We start from the raw sequence: 25,893 nt of genomic DNA on the forward strand, positions 1-25,893 counted from the left end.
GGTGGCCCATGGTACGAAAATTCATGTAACGTGTTCAAGTACTGATTTCGATTATTCGGTCTATTATTATAACGGCGTATCCCCAGCTAACATTGAGTGCGTAAATGGCGTATTCACAGATCATGGTTTGAATTGCGAATTAGGTATGTGCTATAATGTTTGCTTTATTCGTACGATTATTAGAAAAACGTGTATAGAAAATTATAATAGATTAAGAGGCATAATTCTCTATGATATTTTATTCATGTTTGTCCAGATGGCGAAAGTTTAGAGAATGCGTTTCATATTGTATCAAATCTTGAATCAGTATAGTATGTTTTTCTGCTTGTACAAGTAAGAAAGCATAGTTCATCTCATTTGTTTATGTATTGCACAATTGAGCATAACAATAAAAATATGTTTAAAGCAGGCTTAAATTATTATATAGTTGAATGACAACGGTTTTAACAATGTTTAAAAGGTAAACTGAATAAAGCGGATGTGTGTTTTTTATTCCAAAGACCAATTGACACGGCCTGAATCGGCACCTAGCCCAAGCAAGTGTACACCGATCGCAAATGGGAAAATAACAGATCGCGGTAAATCGTTAATATGCAACCCAGAATACAAGCACGTGTTTAAGAACGGAATGGATTCCAGTCTGTATACGAGATACTCGTGCAGGTGCAATCAAACATCCGGTAAATTGCAGTGCTTGGGGATAGAAGTAGAATGCGAGCCAAGTATGTAATTTAATATTATTCTGTTGTTGTTTTTTAATTAAATTAGCTTTGAAACCAATTGACAACACATGCGCACTCATTTCTAAAAGAACAACATCAAGTAAAATCAATCGACTAGTATAACAAAAATGTATTGTGACTGAAAAAACACATTGATTAAATATAATATAAGAAACTATTTTTGAATAAAGTCAACGCAATTCTTGATTTCGATTTAGTTGGCTGCAAGATACCAGCAAATGTGCAACAAGGAATGACACTGTTTGATCCGCTTGATGAACAACAAAAAATCTCAGCAGCTAACCGCTATGAAATACAGCACGGTCAATCTCTGATCTTTATTTGTGAACCATCTGCCATGTTTTACTTCGAGCCAAACAGAAGAATGTTCGAGTGTGATAAAGGCTCATGGGTTGCTAAACAACGCCCCGGCGAGGGTATGTCGGATTTTGGAAACGACGGGTTGTTCCCTGAATGCCGAAAAGGTATTTGGCAGGCCTATATTAGCAATTGCATATTTATATATTAAATTGATGTATACGCTATATATCTAACGACTACGTTAATATTCTATAATATTGATTACGGACGTGGACTGTATTTCAAAGCCTACGCTTTGTATGACGCTCACGCATTCCTAAAAATATACACATCGTTTCTCACGCAATGCTAGTTGATGACTTTTTTGCAGTTATATGTGAAGAACATTATTGCAAGTTTGGTGGTCACTGCATCCGGGATCATGAATGCATATGTCCGGAACAAACGAGAGGGGAGCAGTGTCAGATACGTAAGATTCGTAAACTTGTTTTATCAAAGATGAAAACTTCATAATTATGTAAGTTATGTCTTGTTTGTTAAAAATGTAAGTGTCCCTTAAATACGGAACATGTGAACATAAAAGGAAATCACTAAAACAGAACTACTGTTATCAACACTTTTAATGTGAAATTTTGGTGCCTTACAAGTATTCATATTTACAATCGAATGGTAACACACAATTGTCGAGTCTGATGGGCATGATTTATGAGAATAAAATTAAACATTCAACATTTATAACCATGGTTTAAGAAAAACATAAAAATATCATAAACTAGAGCACGATTTTGGCAAACACTTCTCCCCAGTTTTGTAACAATTTGTAACATGAACATAAAATATAAACATTTTTGCAAATGTATGTTATTGCAACCTCGTGTTATAATTGAGTAATTCGCTGATCAAAATGATGACTAAAACCTATCTTATTTATAATTGATATAGTATCCATGTACAAGTCGTTCTTTCAGCCCTGTGCAGTCCTGAGTGTCAGAACGGAGGAACGTGTGTATCACCTGAAAGATTGTCAGTGCACTGAGGGATTTGGTGGAGCCCGCTGTGGTAATTGAACTAAAGCAACGTGGGCATTTTAACCCTAAGTCCGTCGTTAAGTCCTGTTTTCTGTTTGTCTTTCTTACCCTGTCTATTCACAAAAGTATTCTGAAATAGCTTATCTAGTTCTGAAGATACATAAGTATGGTCATTTACGTAAAGTCGAAACCGAAAGCTCAAACTCGCTGGGACCGAAAAGCAATGTTATAGCTATCTGAAATTCGAGCCAAACGATTTTTTTACATAATTCGTTAACATAAGTCTTCAACAGATTTGCATCTGCGGTCGATAGAAGTGTATTCGTACGGCCTAACATCCGTACCACTTTCTGCTTATGAATCAAAGGAAAAACACGCACTTTATATATTTTCAAATTATATCGCACCCATTTATGACTTATACGACGTATTCGTTTGGGGGTTTTGTGCGGCTTTGTCTTCTTTATCTGACGATGCGGGCAGTTGTTCACTCCACAATTTCGTTAAGACTCAACTAACGATGAGTCGATGACATATCCTCCAAGGCCCGAACATCGTCAGTGTCCGAACATCGTCCTTCTTTCTAAGCTCGCGGTTTTATCACGTGATTTTGCGCACACACATTACGGTTGTTGACATACGGTGAAACACAAATGCAAAAAACGAAAAAATGCGTAAAAAAAAGGTAATACATGAATTTAAGCCCATTAAAACACTCAGTAAATACCTTTTGGTACAATTCCATTAAGTAAACGGTTCATATCCATTTGATTTGTAAAACACCGTGAGAAAATATCGTCTGTACATTGTGTAAACATGTCAATCGATCCCTTACAACTTCCGGTATGATAAAAGGCCAAACATAACCTTGGGATTGGTTTACGTCCTTTTAGTGAGAAACGAAGATCCTAAATTTGTGTCATGTTTTTTCTGTATCATGTTTTTTTTATGAAAGGGACCTCTGCTGTGTATGTAAGCGACACCAGCCAATAGAGCTAGCCGAAGTGTGAGCTTGGTCTTTGTCAAATGGGTCCAATGAAATGGAATGAAAATGGGCACGCCCTGTAAAACACTGGGCACATTTAGGCTACTGTACTCCCAAACAGTTACCAGAAAAGATATAAAATTTTACTGCACACACTGTAAGGAAGAATAAATCATTAACCCATATGTTTGGGTTTTTTGTTACGTGAAATTGATAATTGAAATCAATAAATACTTAACATTTTATAGTGTGGCCTGAACAACTTGTGGTAAGCTCCTTTGACTTTTTATGGTCCGTTCAAGTCATGTGACGATGTTTGGAGTCTGCAATTGGCGGACATTTTGATTCATATAAATGTGTTTGTAGACAGATTAAGAGCATGTGTGCATGGATTTCGATGAAACAAACTTGAGATATGCATGCTAAGAAGGGATTTTCCACACAGGTATGTGTACTTTTTTTCAAATTGTCTTTATTTATACATGATATTACTTAACTTAATTCTTAGCGTGACGATGGTAGGGCCCGTGAGGATATTATACGAGATCAATCAACGATTGAATCAATGAAGAGTTTGCAACAGCTACTAAATCAATTATAGCGTGACCATTATCAAGCGCGCCTAATCGATCAAAATTGTATGCGAGTTCGAGCCAAACAATTAAAACAAGGAATGAAAATTGTGACCGGGACTGCGAACAGTTCCAGCCATCCGATAATTCGACCCTCGCGAGTTCGAGCGAAACGACTGAAATATATAAGAATATCAAGCAATAACAAATTGGTGCTTTAATGAGATTTCGAGCCAATCGAAAATTCTAGCACTCGGGTTTCATCATAATAATCCTCCTCCTCCTCCTCCTCCTCCTCATCCTCCTCCTCCTCCTCCTCCTCCTCCTCATCATCATCATCATCATCATCATCATCATCATCATCATCATCATCACCACCATCCTCCTCCTCCTCATCATCATCATCATCAAAATCATCATCATCATCATCATCATAATCATCATCATCATCATCATCATCATCATCATCATCATCATCATCATCATCATCATCATCATCATCATCACCACCATCATCATCATCATCATCATCATCATTATCAAAATCATCATCATCATCATCATCATCATCATCATCATCAGTCCGCCATTTTCCAGACACGCCGAATGCTTTTTCAACGAGTTTCATTTGTTTTGTGTTCATAATAAACGGAAAAGAAATATGGTAAAATGGTGGTAAATGGGGTTTATGTAACTCAGACCGTCGGTATAAGGAAAGATAAGTTAGAGGAATTTAATATATACCGTTTCCAACGCGGAAAGTAGAATGACTGAAATCAAGAACATAAATTTATTACAGAAACCTGAAAATGTCATATAAGCAATATTAAATATGAATTATATTGTTTGAATCTGTAAAACAATAGGGAATGTTGGTACCCATCTATACATCTGAACATAAATATTTCGTTAATACTTGTGTAACTAGTATGGGTGATTACCAGTGTAGACGTGATAAGTTATTTTATAATACCACCATTACATATATTTACAGGTTAGATTTCGGTAAGCGCGCAAGCGTTTGATTGCGTAACGTACTGTGTTTAACTTACCGAAATACCGGTTATACATTTTAGCTGATGTTTTTTATTAACTTATATCTTTGCATTTGCACAAAAATTACATGACACAAAAAACTTTCACAAGTATCATACGGGTGGGTGGGGATGCCAAAATGTCATAAAAAATCTTCCGGAATATCGCGTTATCTATAGGCAATCTATAGGAAAATAAGCCACTTTGATGTTAGCTTGTATAGGTTTTCTAACTGCTTAGCAACGTGATTAAATGGAATGCGCGATCATCGTTCAGACGAGATGTCTTTTAATTGAATCGTGGATCAATTCAATCAAAATTTATTTGATATATAAATTATGATTTATTTTATTTTCATATAAATGTTAAACGAAATTCGTTGATCAAAAATCAGGAAACTATGATAAGATTTAGTGTTGCAGTATAAGTGTCATCGAGAGAATCTTGTTCCTTTGAGTTTTATAATAATTTCAAAATGAAAAATCTTCCATAATGTTTTAATTTTTAAGATCATAAAATAGGTTTTTTTATGATAGAAAAAGAATGCGATAAAATTATGTTTGTTTGTAGCTTGCCGTTTGGAAGAGTTCCTTTGTGAAGATGGACAATGCGTTGATTCCAGTTCCGTATGTGATGGCACTTGCCATTGTACAGCAGGCTGCGCAGATGAGCGCCTTGACGGAGAAAATAACTGTACCTGTAATTATGCGTTATTTCGCTTCTTATATTTGTCAAGTGTTTCATTAAGTACTTTGATTAGATGACAATTTTTTCTTACTCAAGCACACCTGGAAGTTGGGAAATATAAAATATGTTAACACAGCCGTCTAAAAACTAATGTTTTTCGCGTTCGCATTTTTGTGTTCAAACTGAAAGTACATGAATGAAATACAAAAGTTTGTGTATGAAAAGTGCATATGATTAATCAATGATATATAGATAATACATTGGACGCGTTTCTTAGTGTGTTTTTGTGTATTTTCACCTTCTTTAAGCATGGCGTATCCGACTGGTTAATGGTTCACACTATTTTGGCCGGGTAGAGATCACCATTAATGGTCTCACCGGTTCAGTCTGCGATCACTATTTTGACAACAATGATGCAACGGTCGTGTGCCAGGAAGTTGGGTATAGGTAAATACTTTTTGTTGACATCTCAACGAACTTTCAATGCTATCATGTTTAAATTAATTAACATATTAATGTTATCACAATTGAAAATAGAAAAAATCAAAGCTATTTGCTTTTAATGTGCGCTAATGGTTGCTTCCGGATTACAATATTGAATGCATATAGAAATTAAGTATGAGGAAAGATAAGTACATGGCTATTGTTATAATGGCATGTTTATAGTCAAGTGTCATTGCTTCGGAAACTAAAATGTGATATTCATTTCAGTTTATAGATGCTGTTCTACTAATTGATTTGTAACTCTGATGGGCAGTACATACTCGAATATGACGACCAAACTTCTTTTAATTGTTTTACGACATAAGCATTAAGTTTAATAACGCATGCGATTTGATTAAAAAAACATCCTTATGTCATTGTTGTGGGACAGGTATGGACACGCCGTGCTAAGAGGCAAGTATGGATATGGCTCTGGGCCGATCTGGTTAGATGACGTCAACTGTAACGGAGATGAAAACCTATTGTCCAGTTGTCGGCATGGAGGACTTGGAAAATCCAACTGCGATCATACCAACGACGCAGGCGTTATATGTATGAACAATATACCCACAGTTACTGGTTAGTATTAGTATTAGAGTTAACAACTGAGAATCACGCCGTGTATAGAGGTGAGAATGCAAGTAAGCACATTACAATCGAACGACGACAATGGGCTTATTGTGTGCGTTGAGGAAAGTAAGAAAATGTGTCGCCTAAAAGCGAATTTCAGGTCATTTTGTAAGCTAAGCATAATTTGTTTTTTTAAAGAATTAACTATTTTATATTGATAAGAGCATTCCTTTTACCCTGTACTGTGCCATATTGTAAATGCAAGGGATACAACTCGACATTGTCGATTCGGACATGGCTTTGCAACCAAGAATTCAGTCTTAAAAAATGCATTTAAATACAAAGTAAAATATATATTTATTGATATGTATCATTTAAAGACAATACTTGATTTAATTTGGGCTTAAAGAAGTGTGTAGATAATAAGCATATTCTAGAACAATCTTTACTACTTCATTAACATTGTTAACATTAATTATTTTTTCACTATGCAATGGCTTTTTGATTGGCTGTTGACAATTATACCACCGTTAAAAGTTCCCGATGTTAATTATGTCATGCTTTTGGAAAATCAACCGCTGCTAGTGGTAGAAATAAAAACATACCTTTGAATGAACATTATAACCAAAAAAATGGGAATGGTTACATGTATTGTTTTAAATATGGATATAAAAGCGATTGCTTATAAGTTTTACGTTCATATTCTGTTTGCAGCATGATGGATATTGTTGTTATTTTAACAGATATCGCATGTCTTAATAACTTTTAGGCGGAATAGCAACAGAAAACCAAATTCGTCCCATAATACCGTTCGTTATAAAATACCAAATATAATCGACGGTTATTAACAAGTTGGCTGCCGACCTAAAAAGAACGCATTCCTTCCGGAATGTTTTCTAATATGCAAGCAATTAAGACTTATCTTTCGGAGCATAGCACAACACAAGAAGTGTTATACCAGTACCTTAAGTATTTCACGTTGTTTTGGTCAGTAACACATTGTGTTTTAAACCGAGGATGCGAACGCGTATCCAGATTAATTGGCATGCTGATGGTCATATTTTAATCACACTTTTTCTTCTATTTATTTATAATAAGATACATATGCCAAAATGTAGTTTGTTTTTACCTTGTTTGTGAATTTTTTTATAATTAAGAGTCGAAGAAAGTTGAGTTGTGTCCCTCGTATATTTACTTTATTATATCTTAGAGTCAAAGAAAGTTGAGTCTTATTCCTTGTATATGTATGGCATTATGGTTTAGAGTCAAAAACTGTTTAGTTGTTTCCATTGTATATGAAATTAATTATAGTTAAGAGTACACGAAAGTTTAGTTGTGTCCCTTCTATGTGAGTTTCTATTGTTTAGAGTCTATGAAAGTTGAGTTGTATCCCTTGTATATATTTTTTTTAGTTTACAGTGAAAGTAAGTTGAGTTGTATCCATTGTACATGGAATTTATGATGGTTTAGAGTCGAAGTAAATTGAGTTTCATCCCTTGTATATGAAATTTATCCTATCTTAGAGAGAAAGTTGAGTTGGATCCATTGTATATGAATTATATTACAGTTTAGAGTCGTAGAAGGTTGAGTAGTACTCCTTGTGTATGAATTTTAAAAATAGTTAAGGGTTGTTTAAAGTTTAGGTATAACAGTTTGAAGTCGAAAAAAATCCCTGTTTACACTTATTGATACTGAATTGTATGTAAACATTTGCAATACTCGTATGATTGATACGAACTCCACGACCACTACATATATTTAATTGTAATAGTAATCGAACAAAAGAAACACACACGATGTAATGCAGAAAATAATCCATCAATAATCTTATAATAAATCACAGGTGCATGGTGAACTACAGTTATTGTGATAAACAACACTTTTCATTTTTGGAGATGGAAATTGTCTTATCAACGTTTAAACAATGGTAGAGACTATTAGTAATACTGTTTGGGACATATCGAAAGTTGTAAACAAAATCATAACGTTCTCAATTGAAAAAGCGACATCATAGTACTTATGAACCTGTCGCATGCATTTTTTGTTTGGAAATCGTTGAATAAATCATGTATGTGTATTTCACAATTAAAATGCTTAACAAAACACTTAATTGACAACCTATAAAATATTTACCGACGATATGAAGGCTAGGATATTTTTTATGACAAGCATGGAGCTTGTGAAAATCACCTCAGTAGTGAATAATAAAAGCAATATTTTTTACCAGGTGGACACTCGTTATATTCAAAAGTCTTCCAAACCAATAATATACTTCCGTAATGTTGGGGATAAGATTGATTAAAACTCAATAGTATTATTGCATTAGACGTTTTACCGTCGGTTTAACTAGGTTTTATTATATTCCGCATTTTTTCCCTTTTTTTGGACTTATATACCTGCGCGACACATACCGGTATTTCAATTTATAGATTTACCAATAGCCACGGTACATAGAAACTACAATAGTAAATATGTTACGTTTATTTCGTTTCAATAACAAAGCTGTATTGCATTTCAGTCTTCAGTGACTGTTAAAAGTAGTTCCAACTTTGTTATTTCAATAAAACGCGAACTTCATAGTTTAATAAGTTGTGTGTGTGCTGTTACATCTTCAAAACCAATCGCCTAAAAGTGTTAATAATTCCTCCGATAGCTACGACTCATGACAACTAAATATTTTTTAAATAGTTGATTCACCTTTTTATATTTCCTGTCTGCATATGAATTCTCACTGACATCGTTTTAAAACGGTTTTAAACTGCTAGAGTGGAACATGTTTTGTCAATATTTCGGACCAAGATATGACTTTGTGATTAAGTTTTGGATAAGTGAAAGGTAAGGCTATCCATTAAATATGTTTATTGATATCCGATGCTTCGAAAGGACCGTTGCATGGTGATGATACAAGCCTTAAACCATTTTTCCGTTTAATGAATTTCGATATGCTATAATAATACTAGCTGACGTTAAGAATCATTACTTTCCAGATTATGTTTTCGGATTTCATTTTTATATACATATTGTGTATATGATCGAATAGAAATGCAATTTATTAGGTTGCTGGGACCAGATTTTTCAGAATTATGCCCCTTTGTATACTATCCCTTTAAAGAATATATAGGCCCTTAAATTGTGAGCATTCAACTAACTGCTTTGTGGAGTTTGTCAAACATTTAATATGACGTGAATGTATAGATACTCGTACACACTGGATTTTCGACTGGGCTTTGAACGAGGTTCGATTAGTCTGTATTGACTTTCATTATTCATTATAACTACATATTTAAACCATTTCAAGGTTCCAATATAAATGTATTGACCGTTCCAAGGAGTTGATCCAAGCTTTTTCTTGTGTATGTTTAGTGGTGTGTCGTGTGTATTACTCAATTATTTTATAGACAATAAGTCACTTGAAGAACATTAAATACTAGTGGATTGAATATGTTTATAGTATTGTCCTTTTTACTAAGTTCATCATGCAAGTACTAAACACATCTTAATGCATAAAACACCTATTTAGAAGGCTTAACAAATGCTGTAAATAAATTATGTAAATTATGAAGATTTTAAAAGATTTTTTGAGCTATATTGTAACCTTGTTGTAATTACAAATCGTATCAAGGCAAACGGGACGTAATAACACGCATTTAATATACATAGAATCTGAATTAGTACATTTACAAAAATCAATACAGTAAATGCACGTTGTGATGTCTTTCTGAACGGATACAGAAACAATAACTTATCAAATTAATTATGGATCCATAGCTTTAATTCAAGTATTTATATCGTTACTGTCTTTATGTTCTATACAAGGCCCATCAGTTAGTGCTGAGTTGCTTGATGGACCCAATAAACATTCCGGACGTGTTGAATTGATCATTGGGAACCGTCGCGGTTCGGTATGTGATGATTCCTGGGACGACAAGGATGCATCAGTCATTTGTAGAATGCTTGGATACGGGTAAATATAACATAACAATGCAATGAACATACACGTAGTATTATATCCGTACCTCCAACATTCCATCAGTAAATCCATTTACATATGACTAGGTCAATACAATTTGTCATACATCACCGCCTTAAAAATTTGATTACCTGCAAATTAGTTTTTTACAGTGAAGGTAAAGTGCTGAGCAAAGCTTCCTTTGGTCAAGGCAATTCGAGTATCCTTTTGGATGACGTTGAATGTGACGGTAACGAAACATCTGTCATGTCGTGCCGCCATTCCGGTGTTGGAATTCATAACTGTGATCACACTAAGGATGCAGGAGTTATATGTAGCCCTAAAAATAGTGAGTAGTGACCAAGATATAGACATGAATAATCAATGCACTATTGTATACTAATTTGTTTTATAAAGATGTCTCTGCGATCGATAAAAATTCATATCGTACATATGTTTCCGATTATTTATAAACATCATCAGTTGGCACATCTCAACCTTTGTTTAAAAATTCGTTTGAACTTACCTATTTTTTGTCCAGGTTGATATCTATAGAAACAATCAAGTAAAAGTCCTTTAACTTAACAAATTCAATCCTTAGAACTAGTGGATATTTATATCCAACATAATTCGACATAATTTACCAATACAGGATGAAATTAAGGAATAGAGAGACATACATGGTAGACTGTAAATAATGTGTCAAAGAAGATTAAATATCTTTATTTGATTGAATTTATGGTTGCATCATGATATATGCTTAAATTAGGGGAAAATCACCGATGTTCATTTAGTATTTTATCGCGTTTAAACGTATCATGGGACTACCAATTTCACCATTTTTATTTTATAATAAAAGTCCATGTTAGCTTTGACTAGACCATACCACCGACCGACCAAACAACCTACGAATGCTCAGATATATATATCTGCGCTTTAAAGGAGGCGCGTCATAATACTACGAGGGATATAGTGATTCTTTAAAAATGTTCTTCTATGTTCAACTATTATGCCTGTGCGAGTGTCTGGGTTTTGCATGAACAAGAAGTGTATTACCATTTCCCTACCTAAAACTAAAATAGTCCAAATCAGGCAATTTAATAGTGTCCATCAGTGTTGTATCTCGGGCCAGTTTCGGCGTATAAGTGGCTGGTAAATCTTCATAAAATTAATATGAATATAATCAATCTTAATTAGTCGATCTCATCTTGTCTATCTACGTTGTATTGCTGGCCGATTCCGGTGTATGATCGATACGCCATATTCTTACTTCGAACTCAATCTATAAGAATCTTTGCTTTAACGGATCGGATTAACGAAAACAGATGATCACTATAAATAACAATAAACACAATAAATCTTACTTTAATATCAGTTTCAAATAATATGATCGCGAGTATGATACGCCATACATTTTCTAAATAACTTTCAAAGTAATTGATTTACCATTTTTGTAGGACGTTCAGATTTCAAGTATATGGACGAGCTTCACTTTTGCAATATGAACGATTAGCACAACTCAATACTATATCTATGAATACAAAATGAAACTCGCGATGTGCAGTACTAATGATGTTACAACGGTCAGACGCATTCAAATTTAGACTTGTGTTCTTTCAATAAGATGGTGCGGCATAAACTGCTGATAAACCGTATCTAATACATTATTAGATCATGATAACACACAGCTACTTTGCAGAATATGCATAGTCGGCTTCTTTTTTTAATATAAGACGTGACAATTACGTTATCAACAAGGTATCTTGCAAATTAAAGCAGTAATTGAGGGATTGCTGTCTCGAAAAATAATGACACTGACTTCATGAAATTCGGTTACAATAAAGAAACCTTTAAGTTTAGTATGCGGTAAAATTAAAGTTATTTTTAAACAAAAATATAATATTTTTTTAATGAGATTTTTTTAAAATAGTAATTTGACTTGTACCATTATATTTTATTATTGACATATCTCTGTAAATAAACACGTTCTACTTCAAGTATGACGAGTAATGCATTTTAAGAAGTTTTTGGCATCCATTATGTAATGTTTGCTTCATTAACGTCAATGAAATATTAGTTCCACTCTTTTGAATGCACTTAGGTAATGCACTTCCTTTGGTGTCAAATGTCAAGTCACATTAGTAAAAATAGAGAACAAACGTATTTGTATATGGTAACTCAAAAAGTACATTAGAAACAATAATTAAACTAGATTCTGTTATACGCATTGGACAATATATTTCTAGTATTCCGTCTGTCAATCCTTTCCGCGGTTCATATATTAATATGTCTGTCTTAAATAACGATAACGAAACATGGATATATTTTTTATCTTAGTGATAACATGATTTTGAATAACCCATTAATGCTTTAGACTGCTAATGTTGATGATAATATCACATCGCTGTTTATAAAACTAGAATTGCACTACATATTCCAAAACCTCAGAAAGTACATAAGATGTTATCAGGAAAGTGGTATTTTCATGAAAAAATCTGACTGCACTTGTATGGCCATGCGTCTCAACCTAACATAATATTGCAATACACCTTTTCATTTATAGCATAAATTCTTATGTTTAATGAATTGTCGAAGTATAACCCCATGAACAGTAAAAGTCTAGTGGAGTTCGATAACTCTGTTGTTAGAGAAAATGTTTTTTATTGATATGGATGCGATATGCTACGTGAACTTTCACCTTAGCCCTCTTATATTAAAGGGCATACAACATATGTTTAAATAACATGTTTGACCCCAGTTGCCAGATGTTTGTTTATGACGTTGTTCTATTTTGAAATATGACATCGGGATTCGATGTGTCTATTGATGCATCTGAACTTTGAATACTTAGTCTGTAATTGATTTAGAATATTGAAGTTGTTTTGTAGTGTCTCTGAAAATGGATTTCCAGAAAACCAAGAGGTTAAATTGCAAATCCTTGACTTTAACTAAGTTATGGTTATCGTAGTGAAATTCTTAGAGGGTGAGAACGACTGTAACACATACGTTGTACATATTTAAAAAAAAACACGAATCACGACATATCGACAGTGTTTTACACTTTGCTCGATTGTTGTTTTTGTTTTTATTTCGCGCACAATTTATTGGTTTCGCAAATATTTAATTATGTGAAGCATTGGACATCTCCAAATGCAGCAGGCTTTTTGAATGCTAAAGGTTCTGCGAGTCAATAAACCATATCTGAATCCATGTAGAGTTACCACACTATTACATAACTGCTTACTTCCCATTAACAGGCGAATGGTTTGATTGATTCCTTGATATCGTCGTTTTTCATTTCCCAAATTGCTATACCTTATGAAACAATTCAACATGTGTTGAGAACAAGAAGGTTTGCCACGGTATAGAAGACTGTCAAGACAAGAGAGGCGAGCGCGAATGTGATAACAGTAACTAACTTCATGAATCACATGTTTGACGGGTCGATTTGTTTTATTAAAACACAAAACAGTTATTTTGAGAATAGTTTAACATTTTAAATAAAGAAATAATGCCACTTCTGAAACATTATCAGAAATTATCTTTATTGTACGTAAGTCTGTTACTAACGGCGAGTTAAAACAGGAATAACGTTCAAATGCAAAGATTTTGGAAAGGGGTAAACCAGTTCAATAATATTTTAACGGGAAATATTCTTTTATTACAGCCGCATTTATTCAATGAGAAACAGTAAAATATATGCTTAATTAGTGCATGTTGGATTGAGATTAACTGTTTAATGTCATTGGCAGTACATATTTATTTTATTTTCTCATCAAGATTTTCTATCTAAGAGTGAAATTTGCTCGTAAATGACAATTTATTGAATTCTGGATCAATTCAATTAGAATTTCTATGAGATATAAATTATGATTTGTGCGTTTTTATTTCATTTTGTTTTTCGAAATTGGCAGATAAATAATTAATAAATTATGAAAAAGATAACTTTTGCATAAGACCTGTCATTGAGGGAAATGTCTTCCGTTGCATAATGGGTTTAAAATGACAAATCTCCTATAATGTTATTATATGGCAAAACCGTGTTAGGGAATTTTAAGTGTATATTAAAAGAAAAAAATCATTAAGTAAAATTATGTTTGTTTTGTAGCTTTCAGTTTGGAAGAGCTCACTTGCAGAGAAAGACAGTGCCTCCCGTATACCAGTTATGTATGTGGTGGTTTCCGATGCAATTGTACAGGTTGCGAACGTGCGGGCCTTTTAGAAGATATCGGCACCTGTAATTATGTTTTATGTTGTTACATATATTTTCTAAGTGTTATGGTACGCACATTGATCTTTAAATAATTGTATATCTTGCTCATGCAGTAGCTCCCTAGTATCAGGGAATTATGATTTCTGTAAACACTTCCGATATAATAATTGTTGTTTGCGTTTGCATTATTGTGTTTACACTACAAGTACATACTGAATTTTTTTTTATGAAACGTTAACACGCTTAATCCATGTCATGCATGCGTTTCTTAGTGTGTGTTTTGTGTATTTTCATCTTCCTTGAGCGGGGAGTATCCGACTGGTGAATGGTTCACACTTCTTTGGCCGGGTAGAGATCACCATTAATGGTCTAACCGGCTCTGTCTGCGACCACTCGATAGACAACAATCGTGCAACGGTCGTGTGCCGGGCACTAGGATTTAGGTTAATATTTTTTTAGACAAATTCACGACCCTTGAATGCTTATATGATTATGTTTTGTCAAATGTTTGTAACAAAAACCAAAAACCCAATTCAAAGTTAATTCTATTAACCTGTAATGTGAGCGTATGGTTTCTTCCGGACAGCAACATGTAATTCAAATGGTTAACAAGAACTAAGAGCTAATGATATAGTTAATGGTTTAATGTCATGTCTTTAGTAAAAATGTATTGATTCGAAATTAAAATGTTATATTTATGTCATTGTATAGAGTGTTTAAATGGTCGTTCATTTCTTGTTGATGTTCAATTTGCAACTCTAATTGACAATACAAGACAAGTTTAATAATACATGCATTTTACGGTTTATTTGCACTTATAAACATCCTTATAATTTGTTCGGGGTAAAGATTTGGACATGCCATACAAAGGAGCCATTATGGCTACGGCGGTGGCCCAATCTGGTTTGCTACCGCATGTACCGGAGATGAGTTCTTGTTGTCCAGGTGTCGGGTACCTTTAAAGTCAGACTGCGATCACAACAACGTCGCAGGCGTCATATGTATGAACACTTTGCCCAAAGTGCCTAATATTGTTGCTGGTTAGTATACATGTTAACACATAAGAATCATGTCGTGTATAGAGTAGAGTACTTAATTGTAATGAGGAAAATCGTCACTACTTAATAAATTTTGTTTACATGTCAGACATTTTCTCACTTTGCTATGGATTGTTTGAGCGTATGTTGACCATTCCGGTAACGTAAACAATTTCCGGCGGTTTTTTGCTCATTCATTTGAAAACATATAACCTCTGATTTTGGCTGCAACCACTATTGCAGAAAAAGACCCCTTTTTCTTTCTCCAAAGCTGATACAAAACTTTAAATTGTGTTATTTCTACTCCTCCTTGACTGCTTGGCAGATTGCGCTATAATCTTTCACAGCTGAAGACTATTTATGTGAATGTGCTCGTAAATAACTGAATTTAGCTGCAGCAATTTCCAATGGTGGCATACTTATGTCACCCCTTTCAAGTAATTATTTTATGCATTTACTTTATGGAAGCACTTCTATTTATCTGTCGAATTCATTTGTCTTTGACCTTAAATGTGTCGTATGTATCTATCTTTGTGAGACAACTTTTTTCTTAATAATTTTGGACTACATAGTAACGGGAAATAAGGACTGTTTATTACTTTATTACTTATATATAACTTTGGTTTTCAAAAATATTATCTGTACATGTCAAGCATATTAAATTTTATTGATGGAATATATTGTTACTCATTTTTTTCTGAGACACTTCCCATAATTTTCAATATTCCTCAATTTATCATGCATGTACTACACGAGCATTCATGCCGAAAATCAGTTCACAATACACCCTTACAAAAGCTTTACCTCAATTTGTCGATTATGTACATTTTAAAAGATTACTTGAGCTAGGTTTTTCCTTGTTACCATAAAAATATTATCTTGGCGAAAGAGACTTCATAGCACGCATTTAATATACAAAAAGTAAATATCTAACTAAACGAATAATCAAGGTTCTAAACTTTATCAAAGTATCATAATTTTGTAGCAATGTATAGTATTCACAACATAATACTCTTCAAGCATCATACATTACTGCGGTTTCAAATATGACAGACGATTTACACAGGAATCCTGGCATCAATTCATATATTTATATCGTTAATAATGCTATCCGTTTCTATAGAAGGCCGAACAGCTATTGTTGAGTTGGTTGATGGACCCAATAAACATTCTGGACGTGTGGAAATATTCGTTGGGAACCGTCGCGGTACGGTATGTGATGATTCATGGGACGATAAAGATGCATCTGTAATTTGCAGAATGCTTGGATACTACGGGTAAATATAATATAACGATTCAATTCACATACACGTAGTATAATATCCATCTCTCCATTATTTCATCAGTCCATCCATCTACCCATTTATAGCTCCTTATAATAAAACATACATTACCGCTCTTATAAATTTGGATATAACTATAACGACTTTTTACAGTGGTGGGCATGCGCAGATCAAAGCTCACTTTGGTCAAGGAAGTTCGGACATCCTATTAGATGACGTTCAATGTGATGGTAGCGAAACATCTGTCATGTCGTGCCGCCATTCTGGTGTTGGAATTCATAACTGTGATCACACTAAGGATGCAGGAGTTATATGTAGCCCTAAAAATAGTGAGTAGTGACCATAATTTAGACATGAATAATCAATGTACAATTGTATACTAATTTGCATTATATAGGTATCTCTGCGAAGGTCTTAAAGGGATACGTTCTAAATAGATTTATTAAATAAGGTAAATGACCGAGGACCATTAAGAAAATATAGTGATTGAGGGATATTGGTAAACAGTTCTTGCATGTGTACCGGTACGTGCAGACAACATTTTTATATGTTAATCCCGGTCATGTGGTGTCGCGATTGATGTACTAAGTTTCACCACTAAAACCCTCTATTCAGCTGTGATTGAAGGGCGTAAACAAACTTACTTGTTTGACATATCGTGTTTAATAAAAAACTAGATTTCTTAAAGAAATAAATTGCATACGGTGTCTTAACTAGTTAGAGTTATTGACATACATCTCTACCCAGGATGTACACAAATTATATATGATATTAACTTGGAGCTTAAAAGACAGTGGATAGTGTATAGGTTGAGTCCGTTTTGGCGATCTCCTTCTAGGTAAAATTTTCGATCAGTTTAAAAACATCAGTTGGCACATCTCAACTTTTATTTAAAATTCATTTTAACGTTTCCTTATTCTATTGAAGTGGTTAATTATCAAAACAATTGAGTCAAAGCTACCATTTAAAAACCATTTGATATATAAATATATGATTAATTCCATATTTCAATTGCGTTGCACAAAACAGCAATCCGAGTACCTAAAATATAAAAAAAAACGTATTTTGTAAATTTGTTTTCTTTTAAACATTAATGTGGCGCGGTAGAATTTCTGCCATTTAGTCACACTAAAGCAGGAACATATATCTGAAGATAATTGAATGGTGAATTGAAATTATTCAATGACTGATTAAGTTTCATAATGAATTAAAGAAACATATTTAGTACTAATCATACAGTTTTCCATGCAGTGATTAATACAAAAAATCCCGATGTATAAAGCACAGCTTCTTGTTATTTTTACTATGATCACTTATTTAATTATCGAGTAAAGCCAATGTCTATTGGCGGAAAATGTACCTGTTTACCCAAATAACGAACATGTAACGGTTCAGGGACTTCTCACATTCATCTGCCTGGTTTTATGACCTGTACCAGGTTGTATAGCGCATGTGTGATGCGTCGACGGATTAATGAAAATAGATAAAAATGTTAGTGTCCGAAATTTGGGGTAATTAATTAACGGGAAAATCTGGTTTTTTGAAAAATTGGATTAAAAAAATACGTATTTTTGCTCAAAAACAGAGTTTCCGAACACTTAGAGCGTCCGAAAACTTAGAGTAATTATAATAATAAATTACCCAGCCCTTTTCCAACTTAAAGATATGATATATATGTCATTGCTAATCCACATGAAATTTATGAACTTACTAATTAACCTGAAATCGGAATGTAGACGTCCAGAGTTAGCCTGAAATGTATACCATTATCATCAACTTGAAACTAACCTATCGATTAGATCATTTTTTGACTGCAAATATTTGGTTCATGTATCTAAGATGATATGTTTAAGGCTACTGTCTAGTAAATTTCGTTAATGGTTTCCATTAATTGAGTGCATTTCTATTATTATTCTTGTTATGTTTTATTGTTTCTTTTATTATTATTTTTCTCTCACTAGCTCTATAGCAAATCCTTTGGCATTTATTTAAAAGAAATCTTTCTCTTAGTCTTCTGATATCACGCATTTTTCTGAAAGTACACTGCGCAGAGATGACATATTGACATATATAAAACATTAATTATTGACATTTAATAAGTGTGTAGAAATACTACTCTTATGTACTGTGTGACTGTGCGGCGTTATAACCGTTTATACCGCTTGAAAGATGTGCACGATAATGATTCGTCGGTGGTTCACATTTGTATACGGCCTATGTTTCTGAAGTCCACAATGGCAACACATAGATGTTTATAGTGACAACTTAAAAATATCTTTGCAGCCACAAGGACCAGGTTTAAGTTCTAAGTATGTAACATCGTATAATGGTCCTCTATTTTTTTTAGTTCAAACCATGACCTTCTGGACGAAACTGGTCAGGCCCCGGGAATCAATATTTGTTTGTTTGACATCATAAGTGGTTTATTCTAAAGACGGGCCTGTAGTCAATACTGGTAACGACATAAGGATGTCTGGAATAATGTTAACATACATAATAACTATTTTTTTCTTTAATGCCCTTAGATGTCAAAATTTGCGTATTAGTTCGATTAGTAAAATACTATAGTAAAATAATAATACCATTATTGGTAAATAAATGTTTTATATATATATGTGTGTACTAAAAATATAAACCATGTCACAAATATAAAAATACAATGAAAGCACAAAAAGGAAGTAAATCCTTTTTTCCATTGTAGTCCTTAATAAATTTAATGTAGTTGACCTAGAAACAACAACTTATTAAACCTTTATGAGCAAAATTTAATGCTAAATTAATCTCAAATAGTAGCAAGCAGATGGGTTTTGACGGTGTACTTGAAATTGGGGAGGATCTTAGCCTGTATTATATGTTGTGGCATTTCATTTCAGAGAGAACAACCTTGATATGAAAATGACTGCTTACCAAAACCTTTAACCTTGGGCAAACAAAATCTTCCAGTGTCTGTGAATGAATCACTGGAAGCACCAACTGACACTCTTAACCTAGTGGGATAGTTATGAACTGAACTAAGTAGAATGAACTGCTCATTTAGGTAACCTGGTGTTCTACCACTGTAGATTTTGAACACATGGCACAACATGATTTGATCAAATCATTAGAGACTGGTAACCAGTTTAGCTTGACAAAATGACATTTGATCTATATGAGCCCTTGCCTCAAGATCCAACATAAACCTGATCATTCTGTTCTGAGTGACCTGTAATTTATCGCTAAGTTCGTGAGTCAAGCTGTTATACCAAATTGAACAACCATAATCAAAATGACACTGGATGAGGGATGTGACCAATAACATTTTAGAGTGGGGGTTAAGGAACTTACTCTTTCTGTACAAAAACTTCAACCTAGCATAAGCTTTCTTGATAGTTGACCAAGGCATTGAAGCGAAAGATAGACTTTGATCAAGAGTGGCCCCAAGATACGTAACAGAATCCTTATCTTCAATAAGTTTACCATTGCATACAACATTAAGATTTGGTCCAGACTTTAACCTTGCTTTGGAACCAAACAAAACATACTCAGTCTTACCCAAATGCAAAGATAGCTTATTACAAATTAACCATTCACTTAGAACATTCATTTTGGAGCTCAAAACTGATTCAAGTTCAGACCTATCCTTACCAGAGACCAAAATACCAGAATCATCTGCATACAGTTACAACTTATTCTTTACTGCACCAGACATGCCATTTACGTAGATAATAAACAACAACGGTCCTATAATAGAACTCTGGGGAGCACTACATGTTAATTTTGCTTGAGCAGATTGACTACCACAGACATCCTCAAATTGTTAGTTTATTTGAATAATCAGTTTTTTTTCTTTCTTTGTAATGATGTCAATCTATGTATTTTGGATATGACGGTGTCGCTTTTCATAAGTGGGTTATTCCAAAGATGGTCCTGTAGTCAATACTGGTAACGCCATAAGGACGACTGGATTAATGTTAAAATATATAATAAACATTTTTTACTTCAATGCCCATATATGTCAAAATGTGCGTATTAATTCGATTACTATTTAGTACGTACCCTTACATAGATGTCCTTTACCATGCTTGTTTGAAATGAGGCTACTGGGGTCAAAATAAGTCAGAATTGTTCATATTGGTGTTATGTCGCAAATCTGCTCTAAAAGCACTATTGAGCTAAACAAACTAGGGAAATGGGGTTTGAATTTTTTATCGGAGCAAATACACTAGAAACTATCAGGATTTGGTAATTTCCAATAATGCCAAAGTTGGACCCATTATTTATATATGGAAAAAAAATCTCACAACTATGTTGCCAGGTCTTCCACATAAACCTGAACCATGCACAGATATTAAAGAAAGCCACACAAAACTTAACGTTACAAAGTGATAAAACCGAGATCACTTCCTTGAACTTGTAAGTTAAAACATTAGGTTTAATTACAAATGTCACAGCGTGCCGAAATTTCCAAGATCCTTTTGTAATTGAACAATTAATATAATACAAACCAAAACATCGATACAATAGAATACAAACTCAAAGTAATTACATATTAAGTTTTAAACTTTTACCTAATTTAAGTGATATTAAAGCAGACATGCAAATGTTTGCCTTAAAACACATTTTATTTATCTTATGTTTCTCAAGAATGAGCATGGTTTGTAATAATTATATGGTTAACTCAAATGAAGCATCTGTTTTCATCCATTGACACGTTTTATTTGTATCCTGAAGTTTCTTTCTAAAGTTTAAGTACTATGGTAGTTTTATCGAAAGGCACGTGCAACTCATTCATGTTCAAATGCGGATTATCTATTTCTTAAGGATATATTAGCGACAGACGGAAGTTTTATTGCAAATAAAACAAACGTATGAGAGAATCCATTCAATTATGTTACCTCTTTAATTATGCATTGATTTAAGATTCACATGATTATTAAACTTTAAGATGTATCCGATCAACGTTTTGCCTTCCTGTTTTAACAAATGAATTTCCAGAGCTGAGAGTAGAATTGGTGAATGGACCTGACAACCAATCCGGACGCGTGGAAATTGTTATCGGTACTAACCGAGGTACTGTGTGTGACGATGAATGGGACGACAATGATGCCAAAGTCATTTGCAAAATGCTCGGATATGAGTGAGTTACATTATACGAATTGAACACCGAAAGCTTGTTAATGCAATTAAGTAATGTTGTCACTTTCGTTTATTAATACAGTTTTGAATAACCGTTGTGTGTTGTGAACAGAAAAAAACACAATGCAATCATATGTAGTTTCCAAAGTTATATTTTAAACTTTTTGAAATACAAAAGAACTTCAAATGAAATCCTTTGGGTCAAATATTGCTATAATATCTGAAGATAATTTACTGGCTATGTTTAATGCCTTCGATCTTGAATCAATCGGCTCATGTACCAGTACATTTACTTCTTGGTTGTCTTATCTGTGGTATTTCCGTTATGAGAAACATATAAAAATACAAACTCTTGTTTCCAGTGATGGGAAAGCTCTAAGTGAAGCCTACTTTGGTCAAGGCAGTTCGAGTATTTTTCTGGATGATGTACAATGTGACGGAACCGAATCATCCATCACGGCATGCCGCCATTCTGGCCTTGGGATTCATGACTGTAAGCACGATGAGGATGCATCAGTAAGATGCAGCCCAAAGAAAGAATGTGGTGAGTAGTTACCAAACCATAGCAAGGAATAATCATTCTTGAAGATTATTCTATAACGTATATTTACATGGTGAAGATGCTGAAGTTATATGCATCCCAAAGAAAGCCACTATGGAATGTTATGAGCCACAACCACGCTTCACGCTTAACCGATATAAGTGTTATACATTTCAGCTAGCATTATGGCTCACGAAATGTTTTGTTTTTTAACGGCATCGACATTTCTAGCCTAGCATGTTTTGCCCCTACGAAGATGACATTTCATACTTTTTAGACTGCTTAACAATGTATAAAGAAATTCTTTATCAGTATTCTTATATGTAGAGCTACAAACATTTACACAACAGCATGCTTTCAAAAGTATTATTATATGTAGAGGAAACAAACATTTACGCTACAGCACGTTTTCAAAATTTGAACATCAATAATCTTAAAAAGAAGGTCGTATTATCGTTAATAATGCCAGAAGTATTGCTAAATAATTAATTCACAATTTATTCCAATTATAATATGTATTAAAAAGCCGCGACCTTAAATGGTAAGAACTATATCAGGAGAGTGTTAGACTTTCAAGCAAAAATTATTAATGTTGAATACCTACAGCCATTGGTTTGCAGTTCGTTAGTTCAAAATTAAGACAGCAACGCACACTACCACTGCCAGATAATTTAAAAGCTCCAAAGCTACCGACGGAAATCTAGGTAAAACGTAAAACCAGTCAGCTGCGACCATATACAAACATTTATTTATGTGTGTTATAGATATAGATAAACAGTGCTGTTTTAGGTCGCCGACCTCTGGTACATTATTCAAGAAAGACACGGACTGTGTATGATAAGATTGTTGGGCTTCCTGAAGGGCTCGAAGCAGGAAAGGGCTTCTACCCATGGCATGTTGGAGTTCGAAATCAATATAAAAACATTTGTGGCGGGACAATTCTGAACGACCGTTGGATACTTAGCGCCGCACACTGTTTTCAGTATGTTTGCATTTCGTATGTGTTTGCATCGTTGACAAACAAACATTTTGATACAGTACTACATCATGGAAATATTTAAGATGTCAAGTTTAATATGACCATGTCTTGTTCATCTATATGTATTCGCTGAAAAATAGTCATACATTAACAAACATAATTATTTCAGTAACAAAAGCACATCTAAAATTAGGGTTCATACTGGTGACCATGATCTCATGAAATCTGACCCGTTTGAACAACAGTTCGAGTTGGAGCAACTTATTGAACATCCTAATTTTATATGTGAGTATGGTGCTTCTTACAATATTAGGAATTGCATAAGTCAATTCTAACTTCATTTTTATGTAATCAAGCTAAATGATACATCAACATTTAAATAAATCATTAAGTAAAAACGTTTTTCTGAGACCTTTTAATGGAATGTTTGAGGGTGAAAGGTTAGCAGCCGTATGCTTTTGTATGCCAATACAAATATACATATGATTGGATTAAGTCATATATTGAAAATAATATAAAAGTGGTCGATGCATTAATGTAGGTCAAATTATCGATTTAAGCATGGCGAGTGTTTACTTATGCGGTAATGCTTATATAATTGGTAAAGTAATGTAGTCCACATTATTTCATTCAGATATTCCCTTGTATCAGTTTTTCTGTAACTTTGTATTTATTTGCAGCTGCTTCAAAAGGTTATGACATAGCTCTGATGAAGGTGAAACTAAACAATGGAGCTGGTATCAAGTTTAGTGAAGATGTACAGCCAGCATGTCTGCCAGATGCTGGCATGGATTACGAAACTGGAACGATTTGCCACATCTCTGGATGGGGAAAAACGTCCTTGAATGCTACCAAAGGTACACTTTCGCTGCAAAATAGTTGTTTAGTGATCGTATAGGAATGAGACGAATGTGTTGTGTCTAGGCTTTTAATATCTTTACTTAAAGTATATTTAAATGACAACAAAACAACAACATAATGATGACGTTGGCCTCAGCTGTCGTTCCGCACAACTAAAAATGTTTCTGAAAAATAATATTATGCTTAATTGTATGAACGAACGTGGTTTATTATGATTTAGATGAAAACGTTGAGTAAACTGTCTGATTTATTAAAGTTCTTTCATGCCAACAGGAGTACACAAAAACAAAATGCATGTTGAGCTCCATTAATGTATCATATTAGATTCAGATACCTTTATGGATGAGGCTGTCTAAATGTATGTTAAGATTTTATATGATAAGTTTATGTGCTTATAGTGTTTTTACATGCATAACACATACCCATAACACATATAAATTGCACTGTGAACTTTCGTTATGCCATTGTTTAAGTCTAAGTGTTATTTGTTATATTCTTACAAAATATGTATGTTAAGTCGCGTATCTATTGACATAACTATTACCCATTCAGCGTCCTTGTATGAAACACGTTAACAATTATTGTGTCGTTTGATTGTTGTCGTTGCTTTTGTATAGTTTCGATAATAATTGCAATAATTGCACCGTTGTTCCTGTTATTCATTTACATCCGAATTATTTATTTGGATAGTGTTGTTGTTCTTCACTATTCTTCACTATAAATGCGTTTCATATGTAGCACATATAAAATGATTCATTCACGATTATCAGTTCTGTGCAAGTAATTAGGTATGATTTTTGTTTAACATGCGTTATATGGCAAACCTTAATAATATATATATATATATATATATATATATATATATATATATATATATATATATATATATATATATATATATATATTGTAATGTCATATTGGACCTGCAGATGAGACTGTACTTCGCGCAGCCGAGGTTCCTTTAATTGATGATGTTGTCTGCAAAAGGCAATATACCACCTTTACTCAGAACATGGTTTGTGCCGGTTATATGGATGGAGGCATTGATACCTGTCAAGGAGACTCAGGTGGACCTCTGGTGTGCAGTGTTGATGGCCTTTATTACGTGATGGGCGTAACATCCTTTGGGCATAAATGTGGTTTACAAAACTACCCTGGTGTTTATGCAAAGGTAGCGCCTTTTCAGTCCTGGATTGAGACCACGATTGCGTCGTATCCATAAAGAAAATACGCCTTCTACAAATATGTTGTACACCATAAGTACTCTTTAAAGACAAAATATTCATATTGTCACGCATATGAATGAATTGAATGAACTATCAAATCAAAGTGTTTTTGTTATTATTGTGTTCTTTTGCGATAGTAATCGTTGAATATATAAACGTTTATTTTGTTCCCTGATAAGAAGCCAATGATAGGAATTTTCTATTGAGATACAATTAATATAATAACCCGGCTGTGTGTATGCAATGGTGATTAAAATGATATGTAAAACAAGTGTGCTGCTCTTTA

General features: G+C 33.7%; 1 protein-coding gene across 1 annotated transcript; it reads left to right on the forward strand.

Moving 5' to 3' along the window:
- LOC127837196 (neurotrypsin-like) lies at positions 1 to 25,879 on the forward strand. Its single transcript, XM_052364120.1, has 19 exons — positions 1 to 143; positions 501 to 722; positions 941 to 1,207; positions 1,414 to 1,512; positions 2,012 to 2,102; positions 5,234 to 5,362; positions 5,659 to 5,797; positions 6,225 to 6,412; positions 10,220 to 10,367; positions 10,526 to 10,701; positions 14,461 to 14,589; positions 14,870 to 15,008; positions 15,415 to 15,605; positions 21,860 to 22,001; positions 22,363 to 22,544; positions 23,331 to 23,523; positions 23,714 to 23,805; positions 24,201 to 24,377; positions 25,311 to 25,879. Exons 4-19 carry the CDS (start codon positions 1,465 to 1,467, stop codon positions 25,601 to 25,603), a joined length of 2,457 nt encoding a protein of 818 aa, XP_052220080.1. The 5' UTR covers positions 1 to 143; positions 501 to 722; positions 941 to 1,207; positions 1,414 to 1,464; the 3' UTR covers positions 25,604 to 25,879.
- Positions 25,880 to 25,893: the final 14 nt, after the last annotated feature.

This window comes from Dreissena polymorpha, chromosome 7 (genome assembly GCF_020536995.1).
Source record: "Dreissena polymorpha isolate Duluth1 chromosome 7, UMN_Dpol_1.0, whole genome shotgun sequence".
Classification (NCBI taxonomy): domain Eukaryota; kingdom Metazoa; phylum Mollusca; class Bivalvia; order Myida; family Dreissenidae; genus Dreissena; species Dreissena polymorpha.